The sequence below is a fragment of the Plectropomus leopardus genome, chromosome 9, assembly GCF_008729295.1.
Source record: "Plectropomus leopardus isolate mb chromosome 9, YSFRI_Pleo_2.0, whole genome shotgun sequence".
NCBI classification, from domain to species: Eukaryota; Metazoa; Chordata; class Actinopteri; order Perciformes; family Serranidae; genus Plectropomus; species Plectropomus leopardus.
In genome coordinates this window covers 8589807-8610175 of record NC_056471.1, presented here as the reverse complement: position 1 = coordinate 8610175, position 20369 = coordinate 8589807, and the positions used below count along the sequence as shown (strand labels likewise).

At 38.2% G+C, this 20369-nt stretch overlaps 2 protein-coding genes across 2 annotated transcripts in view; both read left to right on the top strand.

Moving 5' to 3' along the window:
• The first annotated feature begins 1316 nt into the window (after positions 1-1316).
• Positions 1317-5588, top strand: cab39l1 (calcium binding protein 39, like 1). Its single transcript, XM_042493062.1, has 9 exons — positions 1317-1657; positions 2173-2320; positions 2405-2569; positions 2668-2786; positions 3613-3781; positions 3869-3928; positions 4011-4076; positions 4580-4723; positions 4924-5588. Exons 2-9 carry the CDS (start codon positions 2204-2206, stop codon positions 5113-5115), a joined length of 1032 nt encoding a protein of 343 aa, XP_042348996.1. The 5' UTR covers positions 1317-1657; positions 2173-2203; the 3' UTR covers positions 5116-5588.
• Positions 5589-16749: 11161 nt separating this feature from the next.
• gpc3 (glypican 3) overlaps positions 16750-20369 on the top strand; it is a 137327-nt gene continuing 133707 nt past the window's right edge. The window contains exon 1 of the mRNA XM_042493550.1: positions 16750-17114. Coding sequence (XP_042349484.1) covers positions 16958-17114 — 157 coding nt within the window. The 5' untranslated portion in view covers positions 16750-16957. The remainder of the gene's footprint in view (positions 17115-20369) is intronic.

Sequence of the window (20369 nt, the reverse complement as noted above, 5' to 3'; positions counted from 1 at the left end):
CAAAGCAAACTTTGTAAAACTTTGTAAAAAAAAAAAAAAAAAAAAAAAAAAAACCTAAGTAAATAAAAAGTGCACGAGAGAGAAATGAATCAACAGAGGAAGGGTGTAGGGCCCACAAGACTGCTTTTGCATAGGGCCAGGATTTGGTGCTGCACCCCTGGGCCCAACAGTAACGTTTTTGCATACAATAAATGTCACTGTGAAGTTGCTGAACACCACCAACCACCACATGTGACACAGTTTCAGTCAAACTTGTGAGATGAGCTCCAAAGAAATTGATGGCATTTATAAGCCTCTCAGAAAGCTTTTTTATTTAAAAAAAAAAAATCACACAAAGTGATGCCTTGTGTGATGGGTGGGTGCATGGTGGTGAATCTGTAATAATATAGGTATCAGGATAAAAAATATGAGGATAAAAAATATTCAACATGGTTATATGATTTGGCATGTTATTTAAATTTGACTTTGGGGCAGGGATCATGGGCCAGTAGTTTTTTTCTCTGATGCCAATTTGGTGGGTTTCTATCTATCTATCTATCTATCTATCTATCTATCTATCTATCTATCTGTATTATTTATGGAATAAATGCTGAAATTAGATTTCAATTATAAGTTAAATGATGCCCTACTCTTCTTATATTGTCATAAATCCACAGATCTAAATATAGCTGTCCATTTATGGGAAGTACATGGGATGGGTGTAGGATATAATCCTGGATAATGGATGTTACATTTACAGGGCATTATTTAGGGACAGAAACTTGTTTTATTTGTTTTTGTTTTTTTTTTTTTTTACAAAATATATCCTGTTAAAAGAGAGGTATTTACTGGGTTTTAAATATGTTTTATGAATTATTAAGGATGTCTTTTTCGAACACCAAAATATGCTGGACTTGATAAGGTAACTGACTTGAAATACACTGAATGCTTATGAATAATCTCCTGTAATATTTATTGTTCAAGTAAAATTATTACTTTTTATTTTACAATTAATTATAAAGGTTAAATTGCACATCTAATGATGAAAAGGGCTGTCCCAAACCCTAAATATTTCGGAACTAAATTACTTTTTATCTGATCTATGCTGAAGAAGGTAGGTGCACTCGTTTATTGTTAAGGGGCAGCCCGGTACAAGGGGCTCCACGTGTGTCGCTTTATGTGTTCACCCACGCGACATTTGTGAGCCCTGAAACAAGCACACCTTCAGCGGAGAGGGCGTCACCACAGCTTCCCCTTGTTCAAAGTGATTGGCCGACATTAGTGTCGGTCATTTTGTAAAGCAAAACATACCCGCCCAGTGTCCCCGGGATGCGGAGAGGACGAGAGTTTCAGCAGAGGAGAACAGGGAAATGAAGTTGTCAGACAGGCCAGCCAAGCAACTCTCGTTTTACAACTAGGCAGCTAGCAAGTTAGGTAACAGACGATCACGAGAGGAGAGATTTAGATGAAATATCACCGCTATGAAGGTCGACCGTCTGAGCAACTTGTAGCTACAGTTGAAACACGTTAAACAACTGCGGCCACAGATCTCAGATAACGTTACGGACTGTTCAAATTAGCGTTACAGTGGAAAAAAGAAAGTGGGGACAACTTGCTAGCCTGCTAGCTAACCTTTAGCCACCGAGCCTCCTTCAGCTTCAAAACTAGAGTTCAGTCGGTGAGTCTTGACAGCTTGAGCTGAATATTTCAGCAGTGTGTTATGTGTGTTTTCCATTGTACCCGCTGTCCTGACGCTAGTTTGCCTGTTTCTTGCGACAGCTAACTAGGTCACCAGCTAGCTCAACTTTGCTTCTGTAACGTTGACATTGTTGCCGTCTTGTTCCCCGTCATATCCTCGTTTCGCTTAGACAGTCAGCGTTAAACTCAGCGGGGTTTATGTGAGCTTAGAGAAACTATTAATTGAATAAAACACGTCGTAGAAATGTTACTTTATCGCTGTTATCTTTGAAAACTAATGTAATGTTAGCAGTGTTAGCTGGCTGTGTGTGCTGTCATGGTCTGTTACACTGGAACTCAATAGTTTAACTTCGGAGTGTCGATTTTCAGGATATCTTTGCTGTATCGTTGCTCTCTGTAGGTGAGAGCTTTGCAGCCATTTCCTCATGCAAGGAGGTACAGGAAGTGCTTTAATTGCATGTCATAGTACTCTGAAACACTGTTTTATTTCATCAGAGATTTGGGCTCGGATCACCAGTCTGCAGCCATGCCTTTTCCTTTTGGCAAGTCTCCGAAGTGTCCAGGTGAAACAGTGAGGAATTTGATGTGCCAAATGACATGCTTGGAAAAGCTGGATGCTGGAGACAGCAAAAAGTTTGAAAAGGTTTGTCTCATATTTGAAATTTGTCTATTATGCTTAACACCAACAACTAGTCTAGCCATCAACTGTTTATTTTTTTTAACTAAGGTTGTAGAAGAGGTGTCCAAAAACCTGGTTTCGCTGAAGGAGGTACTGAGTGGAACAGGTGACAAGGAGCCTCAAACCGAAGCAGTGGCTCAGCTTGCACAAGAGCTGTACAACACCAACCTCCTAATTTCTCTCATTGCAAACCTGTCAAAGATTGATTTTGAGGTGGGGAAATTGTATTTATTCTCTCAATCGCTTTATGTATGTGAAAAGTATTGATCCTTTTGCTGGACACTAAAGTGTTTTTTTTTTTTTTATAACAGGGGAAGAAGGATGTGGTTCATGTGTTCAGCAACATCGTGAGACGTCAGATTGGCACCCGTACTCCCACGGTAGAATACATCTCTACGCAACAACAGATTCTCTTCATGCTTCTGAAAGGGTAAGTTCATCTTTTCAGGATACAGGAACTTGATATTTGATACATGTTTGATGTGCTTTTAATACAAGCACAGTTATTTGTATTAAAGGCAAGTCCATCCTGAGATCATTTTAAACAGTGACCAAATATTTTTAGATACTTTTCAAAATCTCTTTTAGTAAAATCACTTTACCTCATCTTACCTCGTGATTTTCAGCATTAGCCTGTATGTGTTTCAACAACTCCCAGAGGAACGAGCGGGAACTTGTTGTATTCAGCTGTGGGTAACAAATGATGAAGAGAGTGATAGCAGCGTGCAGGTCTTTCAGCCGTAAAAGAAACTGAGTCATTCTGCCTACTTGAAGAACGACGTGTCTAATGGCTGCACTTCATTCTGGTCGACTGAGGCTGTTCTTAGTGGAACAAATGCCACTTTTCATGTTTTTGAAGACTGTTCTAAATTGTAATGTCTTTGAAGAGGACTATTCAGTTTGAATGTCAGACATCAACATCAAAACAGGACAGTAAACACTGACATGTAAGATGATTCTTCAGCTAATACCTTCCCTTTTAGCTGCATGCTGAATTGTCATCAGATATCTCATGCACAGCAAAATACCTCACCACAGAAAATAAGACATAGAAGTGCAATGCCAGTACAAATACAAATTTAATGCCTCATTGACGGTGTTAAAAGTATTTAGGGTGGATTTACCTTCAAGTGATATTGATTTTTAGCTGTTTTTGTTTCTGTTACATCTACAGAGTATGTTTCATAACTTGCCTATGCTGTAGTCTGATGATGCAAATGACGTGGCACGGGCCTGACATGTATTAACGTGCGCAGATATGAGAGTCCAGAAGTGGCTCTGAACTGTGGAATGATGCTGAGAGAGTGCCTGCGTCACGAGCCTTTGGCACGGACGGTGCTCTTCTCTGAAGACTTCTACTCTTTCTTCCGTTACGTGGAGCTGTCAACCTTTGACATTGCCTCAGACGCTTTTGCCTCATTCAAGGTACACTGCTGTATTTTCTCTCTGTTTCCAGCATCTTCCTACCAGCAGCTCTTATCTAATATCTTGGTCTTTTCTGTTCCCGCTCAGGATCTCCTCACAAGACACAAGATTATGTGCGCAGACTTTCTGGAAAACAATTATGACAGGGTGAGCATTCTAGTCTGGATTTGAATCTTTCATAGAAACAATGCTCATGCTGTGTCTGACACACTTGTAAAATGTCTATCAGGTGTTTACAGAATATGAGAAGCTGCTGCATTCTGAGAACTACGTCACCAAACGACAGTCTTTGAAGGTAAAAGCTCCTCTGCTCTATCAAATCAAATGTCTTAGCCACAGATTTAAGTTTGACGGACTCACTTACTTCAGGTGATTGTGCATTTTAAATGGAAACCGACCGCTTTTCTACTTTCCCCCCTAGTGTTTCAAAGTGGTATTATTGTTGGCGCCACTGTATCAAAGATAACCATATTGTTGCTGTTTCTGCTACTGGGAATAATGACTGCAAAGAACTTACGTTGATGCTCTTTGGTAACTGGGGATAGCTACTGATAGCTGCTGATAGCTACCAGGGAAAACAAAAGTGCTATCCTCTTCCTGTTTTAGTTGCAAAATGGTTGATGGACATCCTTTGTGCTGTAAATCGAGCCTTCATTTACCCGGTGACAGGATTGCTTAGTGTAAATGCAGAATTTGTCATTATCCTATAAAAAATAAAAATGTTAACTTAAAGCAAAGTGTCTATATTCACTTTAGTTTATCAAGGTACTAATTTCATTTCATGTTTTTTTTTTCCAGCTGCTTGGAGAACTTCTCCTGGACAGACACAACTTCACTGTCATGACGAAATACATCAGTCGGGCAGAGAACTTGAAGCTGATGATGAATTTGCTAAGAGACAACAGCCGAAACATCCAGTTTGAAGCGTTCCATGTGTTTAAGGTCTGTTCATTGAACATGTATTGTTATGGCAGTAATTTACTGTTTAATAATCTAGTTTTATTGTGAAATGCTACATATCTTTTTTTGAGAGAGAAAAATGCTGCTACCATTATTCTGTAAAGTACTGAAAGCAGTGTTTTTAAGTTCAAAATGAAACTCAAATTGTCTGTTCACATCAACACTTTCTCCCCTTTTTAAAGGTTTTCGTTGCAAACCCCAACAAGACTCAGCCTGTGCTGGACATCCTGCTGAAGAACCAGACCAAATTGGTGGACTTCCTGAGCCACTTTCAGACCGACCGATCGGAGGATGAGCAGTTCTGTGATGAGAAGAACTATCTGATTAAACAGATCCGGGACCTGAAGAGGCCCACGGCTCCAGAGGAAGCCTAAAGCGGCAGAGACGACTGTTCCATCAGGTGGTAGATGTACAGGTGGTGGCTGGAGCTGCAGAGAGAGTCTAAAAGACATGCTTCATTAATATTAACTACAAAATATAGGAGAAAAAAAAGTAAAGATTACTTCCTTCACTTTCTGTTTTTTTTAGTGTGGATATGGAGGTGATTTCCATCCAGCAACCTGAGTGGGCCAAGAACTGTTATTTAAACCATAGTGCTTCTTCTTTAGCGGTAATGAAATGCATTTAGTCCGTTCTTGTAATGTTGGACCTTACACTGTTACCCTTCCACATACGTTGTTGCTGGCTGAGACCTTAGAATGATAAAAACATCACCCCATTCACACCCAACATGTGTTCTTGAAAGTCTTTCTCAGAAACGTGTCTATATTTTAGAGACTGAGACACTGAAGAGAAGTAAATATATTATTTTTCTAATGTATCTTCATGGTAAACAGTTTAAAACATACAGTAACCCTTTTCTCTGAATATTGTTTAGTCTAACTAATTGCATAGGTTTGGTTTATTGCCTTATTGTAAGCTGTTGTGTTATACAGGGACTTAAATGCTCTTTAGAAATACGGCTTTGGCAGGGTGACACGTGGAACATATAGGCCAGGTCAGCACATAGTAATTTCTGGTGATTTAAGGTGTAGTTATTTGGCCTTTGGTTGCATGTGTGAGGTTACAGAGGTCAGAAATGATCCTGCAGTGCTGTACTTGCCGATGCATTAGCTGGCACAGGAAGAGGAAATCAAAACCGTAGAGGAATCAATTAATTGTGCTGTGATTTTTAGGCTGCGCTCAGCGAGGCTTACATGACTGAAATAGAAACAAGGCATCAGATAATGCTGCAGGGTACCAGCTATCCATTCAGCGCTCACATGGACAGCCAGGATATACCAATTGATCTCACTGGGAGCACTCCATCTCAACCACACACACAGAGCACAGATAGACACGATTCTGTCAAACAGTAACATTTAATGTAAGGGTTTTTAAACTACTTGATGTATGCCAACTCAGGCATTTCTCCTTTACAGCATAAGCACTGCATAACACAAGAAATACTATTGCAGTTTACAGGGAGGTGTTGCCCGTAACGATGCATCATAAGTATGTTACATTGTAAATTTATCATAAGAGCATTATGGCTGAAGAAACTTCATACTAACTTTCTTCAGAGATTGCTATTTTCCTGAATAACTTCCCTCCTTTCCTTTTGATTTGACACATTGAACACCTGCTACACTGGATTTGAGAATTGAAAAAGTGTTTGACTGGAAAACTTTGCTTAAATGGACAATGTCAGCTATAAGGGATAGTTCTGATTTTTGGGGGTATTTATCCGTTATCCATAGTCAGTGTTACATGCAGCAGATGGCCCTTCGCAAGCCCCCAGTTTGCAGAAGCAGGCAGAAGTACCACCATGGAAGCTAAGCAATGTTCTGCTGTGGACAGGAGCACCTAAAAAAATAATATTTGTATAAGTGTACGCTATATTTCGAATATTTTCACTGTCTTATCATGCCACCAAACTGATTTCTGATGGAAAACTGAAACCTTTATTTCGCTCTACGAAAAACCAGACTCCATTTAGAAAGACAGTCATTTTAGCTTGCTGAACACAGGAGCAGCTGCTGGTCTACCGCTGCCTCGATCAGTTTGTGTTACTGTGTGACTTCAGTGAATCTGAATTAACCCTTTAAAACACCACAGTCACAAAGTTACACAAACAAACAGTGATAGCGGCAGTAATAGACCAGGAGTCCCTGTATTCTGCAATGTTAAATTACGTTTTTTTCTCTGTGTAGTCTGGTGGCTTTGAAAAGAGTGATATATCGGCTTAGGATCCCCTTCAGAAATCGCTGTTTGACATCAAGGTAAAGTGGTAAAAGTATTTTTAAAATATTTCAAATGTAGTGTACACTTAAACGAAGATATATATATGGTTTTTTTTTTGTTTTTTTTTTAGGTGGCTTAAATACATATTGCGTCCACTGCAGCACATTGCTCATCATCCGTGTCGGCACTCCTGCCTGCTTCTCTGAAGTAGGGGTGTGCCGACTGACACCTGCTGTGTTTAATACACTGACTATAGATAATTATCTTTTATAACCACACCTAAAAAAAAATCTAAACTAACTATTTAATCTTACTAAACAACTCTTATCCATTTAGTGAGTTACTTTAACACCAGATAATACAAAAAAAAAGAAAAGAGGGAGGCAGATGCTCACATGCAGGACCTTGATTGTCACATTTTTTTCTTCTTTTCTGATCATATTCCTATTTTAATAGAATACACTGTAACATACCTGTGACGCGTCAGACAGCACATCCTATCAGATGTCAACACATTGTCAAAAAAAACACATGCACTTTTAAAACAATAGCGAGTTTGTTTTGGTTGACAAGCACTGAATTTGTTGCGTTCCTCACGTGCATCACTGATTCGTAATATTTCTTTAAAAGACTTCTGTTGAAATAATTGCCTTACTCTTGCCATTGTCATGAAAATGGCATATTAGGGATTGCAAGAAATATGTTGTCTGTGCGCACAGTCTTCTAGTATATACCTCATGGGATTTGAGTTTGCAAATGCTGTGTTCTCTTTCCTCTCCTTCCCCGACGAGATATTTTATTTGACAGTTTCAAATTCACAGCAGTGGTTTTGTACGCATGCCTAAACTTGATGTATATGTTCAAGCCTGAACAAGGACTGCGACCTGGTTTTCACAATGGAAAACTAGATTTTTTAAACTTAAATATTTCATTGGGTGGTGCCAGACACACGTTAATTCATAATGAATTGCAGTGTGGTACTTTGTGATGAACGTTGCCTTATTTAAAGACATTTAATGGATCGTAATGATTATGTAAAATTCCAGACCTTTTTAAACCAAAGTCGATATGAAAAGGGTAAATATGTACATTTCAAGTCCCAAATGCATTACTAGTTTATTTCCTAGATCCACAACTAGTGTAGCGTTATCACCAACTACATTATGCTCTAATGTGAGTGTTATTATATATTTTAATATTGATCAATAGACTGCACTCAAAGTAGTTTTTCCAGTTGTGGTTAATTAGGTTTTTTTCAAAAAATCACTATTTGGTCCACTGCACCGGATAGTCACAGGGCCAGCAGCGTCAGGCCTTTACGGATCCATAATATAATTTGGGAACTCTGCTGTGAATGTGGTACATTATGCACAAATAGACTGAAGTCCTGCACACAGTGCACCATCATGTCACCAGTATATGAAAGAAAGTTTGTCTGAAAGTGTGTTTAAGTTCTCAACTCCTATGTGATTATTTAATGTGAAACAATTGTTTTAAAACTATATTAATACACTGGGCTTAACCCACGTGCACAAGAGTCATTATTAATATATCCACGAGCACAAACAAACTTACAGCTTGCTGACAAACTGCTGCAAAACAGGCTGTAATAATATACATGATTTTCTGACTGTTGTGTAAAAAAAATAACCCATTTTGAACTTTTTTTTTTTTTTGAAAATCCAGAATATGTTAATTTGGGTATTTTAAGTGTGCACAAACTTTCTGAAGAATTGAGTTCAGTCATGACATGCACTTTGGGAAGGACATGCTGTACACAGTTGTCCCATCAGGTGGAGCTGTTGGCAACAATTGGCCCAATTGCATTGGTTGTATGAAAGCATTTCATGTTTCTATTACCCTACCTCTAATTCTGAGTATATAAATATAAATCACTGGCAATATAATGTAGATTTCAACACAAATCCCTTAAGATCAATTCTATATATTTCATGATTTAAAGTTCTCTGTTTCAATATTTGTTGTGCTTTACTTTTTTTTTTACTCTGTTGCCTTCTCCCCTCCCCCCTTCTTCTCTTTCCACACTCTGGATATTTTCTTTATTTACCATGGGAGCGAATTATATGTACATAACTTTATAAAGGATAAAAGTGTGAAAGCATTCATGAAAATAAAACTTTATGGCAATTAATTTTTGTGTGGCCTCAGCGGTTTAGTGGATACAGCTACTGCTTTTAATGAGCAGCAGCTGGAAGGCCCCATGCAGTCAGGTTCACCCACACAGGTGATTTCACTCAGTGTACTTGATTAGACCTCTTCTCATTACCGATTGGGTGTGTTGCATGTGTTACAGTAAATCAAACCTTCATCTTTCTAACTGGTACATGTACTTCTATGATCTCATTATCAGCATAGCTCCACCCGACATCCACCTGAGCCAAAGTCTAATCAGACAAGTGAAAACACCTGTGTTAGGACTGTTTGGTGCATTTTACATGCTTTTCATTGTTTTTATTTTTTTTTTTAAAATAATAAATATATTATATATTTTATATAATATAAATATTAAATAATTTTGACAGTGTCCATGCACATGACATACATTTTAGCAGGACTGTGTGTTTTTGTTAAATCTTGTAATTTCCAGCTCAGCTCCTACAATAAGTCTAAAATACACCATGTGAACAAGATTGTTACATTCTTATTGTTAAGTGCAAAAAAATGCGCCACTGAAACCCATTCAAAGTGCAATTTTTGATCCCACAGCTATCAAAGCATCATAACATGCATTGTATTATTTCTGGGTGTCTTTCTGAGCCCTGCAATGTTGAGGCAAGTCACTGACATACACCAGGCTGTGATAATCATAATAAAAAAATAAAATATTGTCAATATACTAAATGCAAAGTAGATTTATTTTCACCTAAAACCATAGTGGCATCATGACAAAACACAGGCATTTAAAGGGTTAACATTTTTGAAAATAAATGAATATTTAATATTTGATAGAAAATGCATTTGTGCATTTTGTGTGCAGAGCGCTGTGAGTGTGAGTTTTTAAAACTGCACACAAAAAATAAGAATGTATAAAAATCAATGTTGGTGCTAATCATTGACATATCCTAGGCTGTGATAATAAAAATAGGTAAATTAATAAATAAATCTACACAGCATGTAGTATATTGGAAATGTATCTTTTTTTTTCATCTAAAAACACAGTGGCATCATGACAAAAAACTGGCATTTAAAGGGTTAACATTCTGAAAACGAATGAAGATTGGATATTTACAATTAAAGCCTGATGTTTGAAAACATTACTTAATGAAAGTAGAAAATAATATTAATTATAATACTTTTTTTTAAAGCTTGATTTTGAAAATCACATTTTTTGCGCACAGCGATACAAGTGAGTGTAATATTAAAGAGGGCCCTAAGGGTTACGTAACCTAAGGGTATAATTCTGAAGTTTATCTTTACAAATGTCTACATTAATAAGACTTAGTGTTATGTTCATAACTGATCCTAGAGAGCACCACATTGGTTTAGTGTTTGGTGTTAATGATCATTCCAAAAGTTTCTTAGATAAAACATTAAAATATTGAGTGAAAGGTTAAATTAATGTGATTCTAGCAGGGAACATTCCCACAACATCAGGTAGTGTTACCTATAAGTTGCTATAATGTTTTAAAGAAAATGTTTTAATCTAACGTTCAAAGAACCTTTTCAGTATGTTTATCATTCAAATAATGTTTATTTAAGGTTAACTGCGGCCTAAGGCGGAACGTTTTAACTGCAACATTCTGAGGATGTTTTGTTGATGTTAAGAGGGGACAGATCATACAATGTTCTTTTATAAAACGTTCCCACAATGTTACATGAGAACAAAGGAAGAGCATTTTCAAAGCAACATTCAGAACGTGTTATTTAGGACTGAGATTACAGACCGTTTTAAAAAATAAAAATGTAATGTAACGTGATCTACTAAGAAAAAAAATGATTTGCTGTTTATAGAGAATGTTACTCTAACCTTGAGAAGAGCGTTTCTGGGAACTAAGAGAAAACTTGCTGCTGAAAACATTACTAAAACATTGCATTGTACCATTCTCAGAACATTTTTAAAACCAAAGTTTGCTAGCTGGGTCAGATGTCATGTGTTCTATGGTGGTAATGATGCGTGGATGTGTATTTGCCTAACTTGTATACATTGAAATCAGTCAGTCGCTGCTTTGTCAAACCTATTTATCCAGTGATGCAAATGAATATAGCTAAAAATAACCCCTCCTCCCAGTTTGTAAGCCCAGTTCAAACCAGTGGGACACATTCCATCCTACCAGGAGGTATCCAACGTGAGGCCTGCTCTATAGGCTGCCAGTCTATTGTCTGTGAGGAGATCAATTATAATCCCTGCAAATTTACCAAAACTAAAAAAAAAAAGCATCATTATGCCTCAATGAAACCAAGCTTTTTTCCTCTTAAAGTCACATTTAAATTCACAATGCACAATGATCTCCCATGCATGAACTAAACCCTTTTCTTTTTTTGCAAATGCGCTTGAAATGTTTGACCATTATTAACCTTCCTCTGCTATCGCTGGCAGCCGTCATGAGATCAGACATGCTGGCTGAGAGAATCAAGTCAAAGCGGGCAGCTGCAATTTATTTCCTTTAAAGTGCACCAGTCACAGCCTATAGAGGCAGAGAAAATACAGTATGGGAAAGTAGGTTAAAGTTCACTCGGGGAAGAAGGCAAATAAGGCAACGCTTGCAGCCCGTTCCCACCGTGCAGGAAGTGCCACCATGCTTTGGAAAGACTGCAGCTCTTGATGGTTGGGATCTCAGTAAACTGCACTGATGTTAATAGCAATATTATTGAGTGATATTTGTGTGCACATGAGGCGGGATGGTGGAGAGACGTGTTCCTGCAGACAGCAGAAGACTATGTGGGGGCAGGGTTTACAGGGGTTACAGGTCACAAGCCTCCTGGGTTCCTTTGACCAGCAAGGCGCTGTGAATGGATGAGCTAGATGGGTTCACAAAAACTACCCGCGCTGCACTCTGCAAACTGTGACTTTGCAAGGAAAAGAAAAGTTTTCCGGGGATGTTTCAACAGCAGAAAAATCTCCGTTTGACGCCCAAAAACCGAAGAATCGCACGTTTCTGGGAGGATTAAAGGACGGCATCCGCAAAGATTGCGTCGCCTGCGCTCCTCTCCCCACCCCCACTAAGAGAAAAACAACATAAAAGATGCTCTCACAATTTCATGCATGACCGAACTTTTTGTTTGTGCAAAGAGGGTGGCAAAGAGGGCTGCAGAGGGTGCAACATCTGCGGGCTAAGGTACGGACTAATATTGGGAGTTTTCTGCAGGATGTGTAGCAATAGTGGATTCAGTCAACGGTATGAACCCCAACACAAAGCAAAGGTAGGATGTGTTTTTTGTCTTTTTTTCAGCACACATTAACGCACGTGATCTTTCTAGTGTTTAAACGTGTTTGTTTAGTTTTAAAAGCTTTTATTTTGAAAAATGTTTGTTATTTCTCCTTATCGGGCTGTTGATCCGTTAAAGAAAAAAACAGCATGTTCTTGTGCTTTAATCTTAATGTGTATAATGCATTATTAAGATGAGTTGAGAGTCAAACTCTGTGTTTTGTTCTTCCGGAGTCACAAACTTTTGTTTAGGCTACAAGAAGTTGATGTGTTGAAGTCTTTGTTAGGTTCACTGGCACATCGGGCTGATCCAGACTCTTATTTTAATAATCCGTGAAGAAAAACAAATCCAGCCTCCCACTGTTTACCAGCTGCTGTTTATGTTAGTTACGTAACTGTTTAAACGCGGACGTGATTGAGATCATTTTTTTAATTGACGCGCTCATCGTCACATCACGAGACGCTGTTGGCGCCACTTTGTTAAAGCTGCACGCAGAGCGCAAAGACCACATTTACACGCTCATTATAGCTCAGTGATATAGTGGCCTTATAGAAGAGAAGAGCTCGCAAGAAAATATATACGTATTGTTTATAATAACTTTTTCTGCTTCTATTCTATGAAGCTAGAGCCTCAACGTTTTAACTCCCCCCACGTGTGTGCTGTGCAAGGACAACCAGCAAAACAGTGTTTTTATCCCAAATAACCAGTGTGATTCATTAAAAACTAAAAGTGAACTATTAATTGAAATATACCATTTATATAAACTTAATTAAAGCGTTTCAAGCAAATACTATTTTTCAGAAATGTTTCAAAATCTTTTAATTAAATTGTGACGTAAACTCATAATGTTGAAAAGTAAACTAGATTCAGGCCTACTCATGTTGGCTGCTAAATAAGAGTGGTGGAAGTACTCAGATCTTTTAAGTAAAAGTACTTCTGTGTGGAAATACTTTGACACAAGTTAAAGTCCTGCATTCAAAATCCTCCTTGAGTAGAAGTAATTAAGTTGTACCAAAATGACTTAAAGTACTCATTGTGCAGAATAACCTATTTCAGAATAATATTTGATATTAATTACTGATGCATTATTGTGTTCATCACTTTAATCTTGCAGCTGGTTAAAGTTGAGCTCACTTTAATTACTTTGGGCCTACTGTTGGGTAGCTTAATCCACAATAACACGTACTTATTTATTAGTTAATTTCTTTTTGGTACTCTAAACCTACAAAGTAACTAGCTAAATTTCTCAAATAAAATCAGTGTAGTAAAAAGTACAATATTTGCCTTTAAACTGTAGTGAAGAGTGTTGTAGTGTAAAAGTATAACGTCGTGTAAAGTAGAACAATTTTAAGCTTTTTGTGCTTAACCTGACCATTCCCAGACCATTCCCATTTTAAGAGGAAATTATGTTTTCTCGACTACATTTATCTGACACCTGCAGATTAAGACACTAAACTAAATTTGACTATACATTTGCCCTTTAAAAGTCAAATTAGAAGGTATATGTCGTGTTATTTAGAATAACTTTGAAGTCAAAACATTTCTAAGTCTTTGTGTTAATGATGTAGTGATGAATGAACTATCCACCTCCAGTCTCTAAACAGTGCAAACAATCTCAAATGATGTATTTTAAAATCATTCTGCTTTTCAATTTTAATTGAATTAATTTAATTTTTCTCAATTTTTTCAGACCTTTTTTCAGATGTGTGAGCAGAAGTTTAGTGTTATTACATATTTTGAAATGATTCTGCTTCTCAATTTTTATTTTTCACTTTTTTTTAGGAATTTGCTTGCAGATGTACGAGTAGAAGTTCAGTATTATGTATTTTAAAATTATTCTGCTTCTCAATTTAATATTTTTTAATTTTAGGAATTTGCTTGCAGATGTATGACCAGAAGTTTAGTATTATTATGCATTTTAAACTTATTCTGCTTCTCATTTATCATTTATTTATTTTTTAAAACTTTTTAAAAAGAATTTGCTTGCAGATGCATGAGCAGAAGTTTGTTTTATCTTTTAATACGTCCCTGATTGTACAGGTTTTAATGACCTGCACACACTGCATAAACGGCAAATCGCCCAGCACATGTATCCATTCTCCAATACTGAGTTATAGGATGAGATTAAATATTTGTCTCCATATGTCACTATCAATTGATTTTGTTCTGTTACAGAGCGTCCAGACTGGAAGCATCTTGCCTGGAGAACTGGAAGTAATCCAGTGCATCAATCCGCTCTGACTCCTTCTGCCTCCTTATGGTCCTCCAGCTAAGGTGCATCTAGTGTAGTTAGTGAAGTAGTTCAGTATCTACTGCCCTAGTTGCTCCTTCTGGCTGGAGGGCTTGTTCTTTTTTCAGGATCTCAAGTATATTTCACTACATCTGGCCTGAAAAATACTCCTGTCAGCTGGAGCCAACGTGTTCTTTTTATCCCATAGAAATCATCACCGATGACGGACAGACAGGTAGCACAGAGCAGTTTTATCTTAAAAAACTTTAAAAAATAAGAAAACATTGCTTAAAAGAGAGCAGAAATATCCCGTCAGTGTGTTTGTGCCCTCAGACATCTTTTGTGACTTTCTGACTCATAATAAACGTGTTGTTGACTATGCAGTTCCAAAGTGCTCACAGTGCAGGTAGTACACTCTGATCTACTGCAGTTTGTGCACTTAAGGTATTGCAGGTCACCTTCCCTCACACGGCAGCCTGTTTACACTCGAAGGTGGAACTCATGCGGGTTTACAGTGAGTTTTGTTGGTTTGCTCTCAGCTTGTGCCAGTCTCTGCTGTGCAAATCCATGCAAAGCTCTCTGTTTCTCAGACGTGCAGCCAAAGGAAGAGATTTTTTTGTTGTTTTCTGTTATTCCAAGCTTTGATGAACACTTGAAAGAGTAAAAGTCATATTCACCGCAGGCACAGAGAGCAGCTGTTATTTTTTTTTGCCCCCTTGTTGCAGTCATGTCAGACTCTACAGGCATCTTAGCATTATGGTTGACATTGCTGCTTGTCTCGCTGTTTTCAGGTGGATGACTTCACAATTTCAATACTACACAAAATGGAAGAAATTGCACAGTATCCATCTGCAATCCGCCAGATGCTGTGAACAGCTTTACATGTATTCAATTGCAATTTGTGTAGAAACACACAGGTTGTCAGACTATAGATGTGCTTTTCTGTGGTTTAATAACCCCTTAAAACCAGGATTGACATCAGTTTTCTTGTGCTGCGTTTGCATGGCTTTCACAAGCCTTTTTACCTGAGCATTTTTTAAAAAATAATTACTGTGAAAATTTGATGTGGAAAAAGGCAATAATCAACGTGGGAAGAAATGTCTCACAAAATACAAGAAATTAGCAACTGGTGATAAGAAAATGACTTGAAAACTATTACAGAAAATACATAGATAAATAAAAATGTCAAGAAAACTATGTTTATAACTATATAACTATAATTAATATTAAAAATAAGTTAAAAAACAATTTGTAATAGTAATAGTAAATTGTTGTTCTTTTTTAAATATTTTATTTCAGCATGGTTTTTGGGGGTCATCTTCATGTTTATTTGTGTTTTTATGCTTATTTTCAGGTGATTTTCTGGTAACTTTATTTACTTATTTCTTACAAATTGTGTGTTATGTTTTGTTAAGTTGCTCATAGTTTTCTTCCCATGTTTTTTTTTTTTTAAAAAAGAAATCAAACCAAGTTTCGAAGGGTTAACTCTGTTCAATCTGCAGAGAATGCGAGTTTGAAATGTTTCTGGCTTCTTACGTGCAGACTGAACACTAGGTGGCACCATTTCAGCTTTATTGGCCCTTTGGAGCTTATTGGAAGAAAAATAATTGCCCACTTGAGAAGTGAAGAAGAGAGATAATCAGTGTAAATAAATGAAATGTCATTAGATAACGTTAACAAATTAAATTTGTGTAAGTAGTAAAGATAAAAAAGGGGCTGTTATGTTAACTTTTTTCAGGTTTGTACACATTTCTGATTATCCCACCTGCTTTCTGTACACTTTCTCCATGTGGCTGAATAATAAAAGCTCGTTTTCAGATCATGTACCAGGATTATGTGTCATTTTTATTGTGATATATGTGCATCTCCAGGCCACACTGCGCGCCCTAATTCCATCCTATAACACACACTGCCATTCATCTAACAGCTCGTGCACCGCATCACGCTCCCCTCCTTCTATCTCCACTCCTGCAGCCACACAATGTATCAGCTCGCATCACTACTATTACACGAGAGGGGAGATCTCTGTACGCGCAGGTTCACGCTGTGACGCGCGCTTTTTCGGAGGGGGGCGCGCGCGCATGTATTCGGGGCTCGTTCATCTGTGCAGCGAGCTGAGAGTCAGAGTGAAGAGCGGCTCAGAAGTTATCAGCATCGGCTTCACCAAGAGGCTCAACCGAGAGGGCTTCCCAAGCGGACGGAGCGCAGAGGAGAAAGAAGAAGAAGAAGAAGCGCGAGGATGCTGATCAGTGCCGAGCCGCGAGCTGCAGCTTCACCTCATCAGCGCAAACACAGGATGCTCCTGTAACTTCTAATGTGTTGAAGTTCTGTTTGTTGCTATATTCAGTCCGGGTTTGGTGTCTGCTCCGCCTGCCATGCTCGCTCTATCAGTCCACGGTGCGCTTTTTCTGTGCGCCTTCCTCCAGCTGTTCTCCCTGCCTGGCGGACAGGTGCCGACCTGCCAGGAGGTGCGCGCGGTGTTCCAGTCTTTGCATCCGGGCTCCAAGTGGGTCCCCGAAAACCCGGTGTCAGGTAACTGTCTCCAACTTCAAGCTTGCGCATGTAGCTCCACGGGTTTTACGCACATGATGTGGTACCTGCATCCTCAGATTATCTGCTCTTGTGTAGCAGCTCTGACTTTAAACACTGATTCAGTTCCACTGTTTAGTTTCAGATCAGCTCTCTGAAGCCATCAAGCCTTTTCATACACACCATTTCAAGGCTGCTGACTTCTCTCAGCTGTGAGAGCCAGCCCACACACACTCTCCATCCCTCTGGCTGGACATTTACCAACCTGTTTTGGGAAAAAAAAAATCTGTTGGCCACGTTAAAAGTATCTCGTTGAAAATACAGGTTGAATTATATAAACCCATCAGTTAACTGTTGAATAACAAGCTTGCACAATTGATTCTCTCCAGTATTGATCCAAAGCAATCAAGTAAAGGCAAGTGGGCCAAGTAAACTAACTTTGATTTGGTCAGTGCTTGGAGCATCTTTTTGCATGAAGAAAATGATGGACTGCGCACAAAGAAACAGATCAGCACTCTTCCTTTGTGAGAGTTGATTAATAGTCATGTTCAGGCCGCTCTCTTGGCAGCTTTTCCTCAGCCACATTGTCACAGAATATAGATTAGTGGTGTGAGATGAATTGTGACCACCCTGGAAACAAATCTGTAAAAGATACAATCATCCAAAGGGATAATTACTGTTCCCTGGAGCTCAAATGTCACTGACTCTGGCTCAGTTGAGAGGGGAATGTGTGTTGAGAAACTTGACTTTTGAGGCATGAGAAGAAACCCACTGAGATAATGGTGTAATAATTCAGGTGTTAGCGGGACAGAGGAACAACTAGAATGCTGTTTTGCAGAACGCAGCATGTTTGTGCACTGCTGGAGCCTGTTGCATGCATTCTGATTCAGTATGTAAATGGAGATGCCTCTCATGTGGCTGAATCACAGCCAGCTGCAAATGTTAATTGGGTGTTTTGGTGTCATGTCAGCACAGGGAAGTGCTCCAGGTTAACAGTTTTCCGTCCGTTCTCAGCATGCAATTCTCACTCGACTCACTCCCACCGGATTCAAAGTGGTTTACCAAATAATGCTAAATGTTCCATGAACATCGAAGAGTGTAATGAATCACAAAATGATTCAAACCAAACAGCAGGAGAGATGTTTGGTGCACTTTGAGGCATATTTTGTCATGCTCCCTCTACCTCTATCAATCTCCTATCTGTGGGTGCACGCAGCTCCAATCGCTGCATCTCTCTGTGCAACCACCTTTAATCACACAGCCTCCACCCAGGCCATCAAGCATTTTATCTGCCAGTCAGAGGGGGAATCAACATAGCAGGCCAAGAGAAATATTTACCCCCCACCCTCCAAATCTGAGGCAGAGCAGCCCAGCTGTGCACCTTCACTGAGGAATCGGCCTCCCTGCACTCCAGGCGGCTCAGAACCATTACTTACCCTGGAAATCAATCCACCAGTCAGCCAAAAGACAATCCATCCTGGCCAGTTAAGAGGTAGTTTAGTTTACACAGTCCCTTGATGCCCACAGGTACTCTACCGCAGATTAATTGCTGGTTTTATTAAGTGAGCTGGTAGTACAGTGCTTTAAGTGACTGGTGATAAAGCACCAATGCCATACATGTAAATACAGACATTTTCTAAAGAAATGTGTTGCCACAGTCTGTACAGGGCCTCACATAAATACATAGGTTCACAAATACATTATACACCACATGACTACATGAAAAACATCAGATACTTCCACATTTATACACACAAACCTATACATAGAGCACATATACATATGCCAGTCGATGGTGTGTTTTGCTATGGCAAAGGACAAATCCAGATTTATAGATTAATGTAAAACAGATTTGAGAGTAAGTGGACCTGATGTTCTGTTTCAAGTCCTGAAGACAATGAATCCTCTTTAACAACATAAAAAAACATGCATAATCTTTGATTTACTCATGATTTTTTCCTAATTTTATGAATAGCTGGAAAACTAGCTAGAATGAACATGCTTTTGAAATGATGACATGTTAAGTCCACTAAAGAGAGCAATGCATTAATTCTGTTTTGGGTCTCAAAGACAACAGATGTAAAACTTTAAATATTCCCCCAAAGTTTGTTCAAAAGAAATTTCTTTGGAAATGTCTCTATTTACATATATGACTTTGACTTACACCTCTGGCTTCTAACTGAACCTCCAACCCTTTGAACTCTGCAATAGAACTGGTCTACCTGTTCCTACAGTGGTATTTTTGGTTATTGTGATGTCATTTCTTTGCATGGGCCTATCTGCAATAGCTCTGTATCACTAAATAGCTATATAACGTAAGCTCAAACATTATGTTAGTTAATAAACCATCATAATTGATAAAAGTATTAAAGTTGTGTCATTAAAAAGTATATATATATTTTCCATCAGATTTAAAAAAACAGCAACAACCCAACAACAGCAAAAAAAAATATTATGCAAAGGATTTGGTAATGTTGAGACATAGAGATAATATTTCTTAATACCCACTAAGTTATTTGAAATATGTACATCACTTAAGTGTTGGAGTGAAGCTGAAAATTTTAACAACTTTCCTCAAGAATAGCATATTTTACCGCTGCATGATGGTTTTTTTTCATTTAACAAGGCTGTCTTTGCTGTAGAAAGACACAGATACTTTTGAAATTGGTGCTACATGACCAGAGAAAACAGAGATAGAACATTTAAAACTAACCGAGAGAAGAAGTCAGCGAATTAATCCTATAGATTAGACTATTATTTCAGTATCTGAGAGGAATTTAAATAATTTAGAAGATATAGAGTTTTTCTCTTCTTTTCCAATCTATTTATTCATATACTATACATATACTAGACATTTTGATCCACACTTCACACCACATGGTGGCGGTAATGTACCATAACGTCGTTTACAAACCGAAGAAGAAGAAGAAGACCGGCAGTTTGAGGACAATATGACCACTGGCTGGAATAAACAATCTCAAATTACAGCTAAATGGTAAGCTAACATATTTTTTGTTACTGGAAACAACTGAGCGGAGAAATATGCGACACAGCAACAGAAAATGAGTTAATAATTTGGCCGCGCTGCTTAGTTTTACCATTTAATCTCAGTATTTTCAGCTTCCGGTTTTCAGTAGAGAAACAGTATGGCGCCGCCTCTTTTTTTATTAACTGGTGTTACAGCTAAATACCGCACCAAATATTGTTCTTAAGACATTTTGGTGAAAAAATAACCCATGCGGTAACATAATCTTGGTT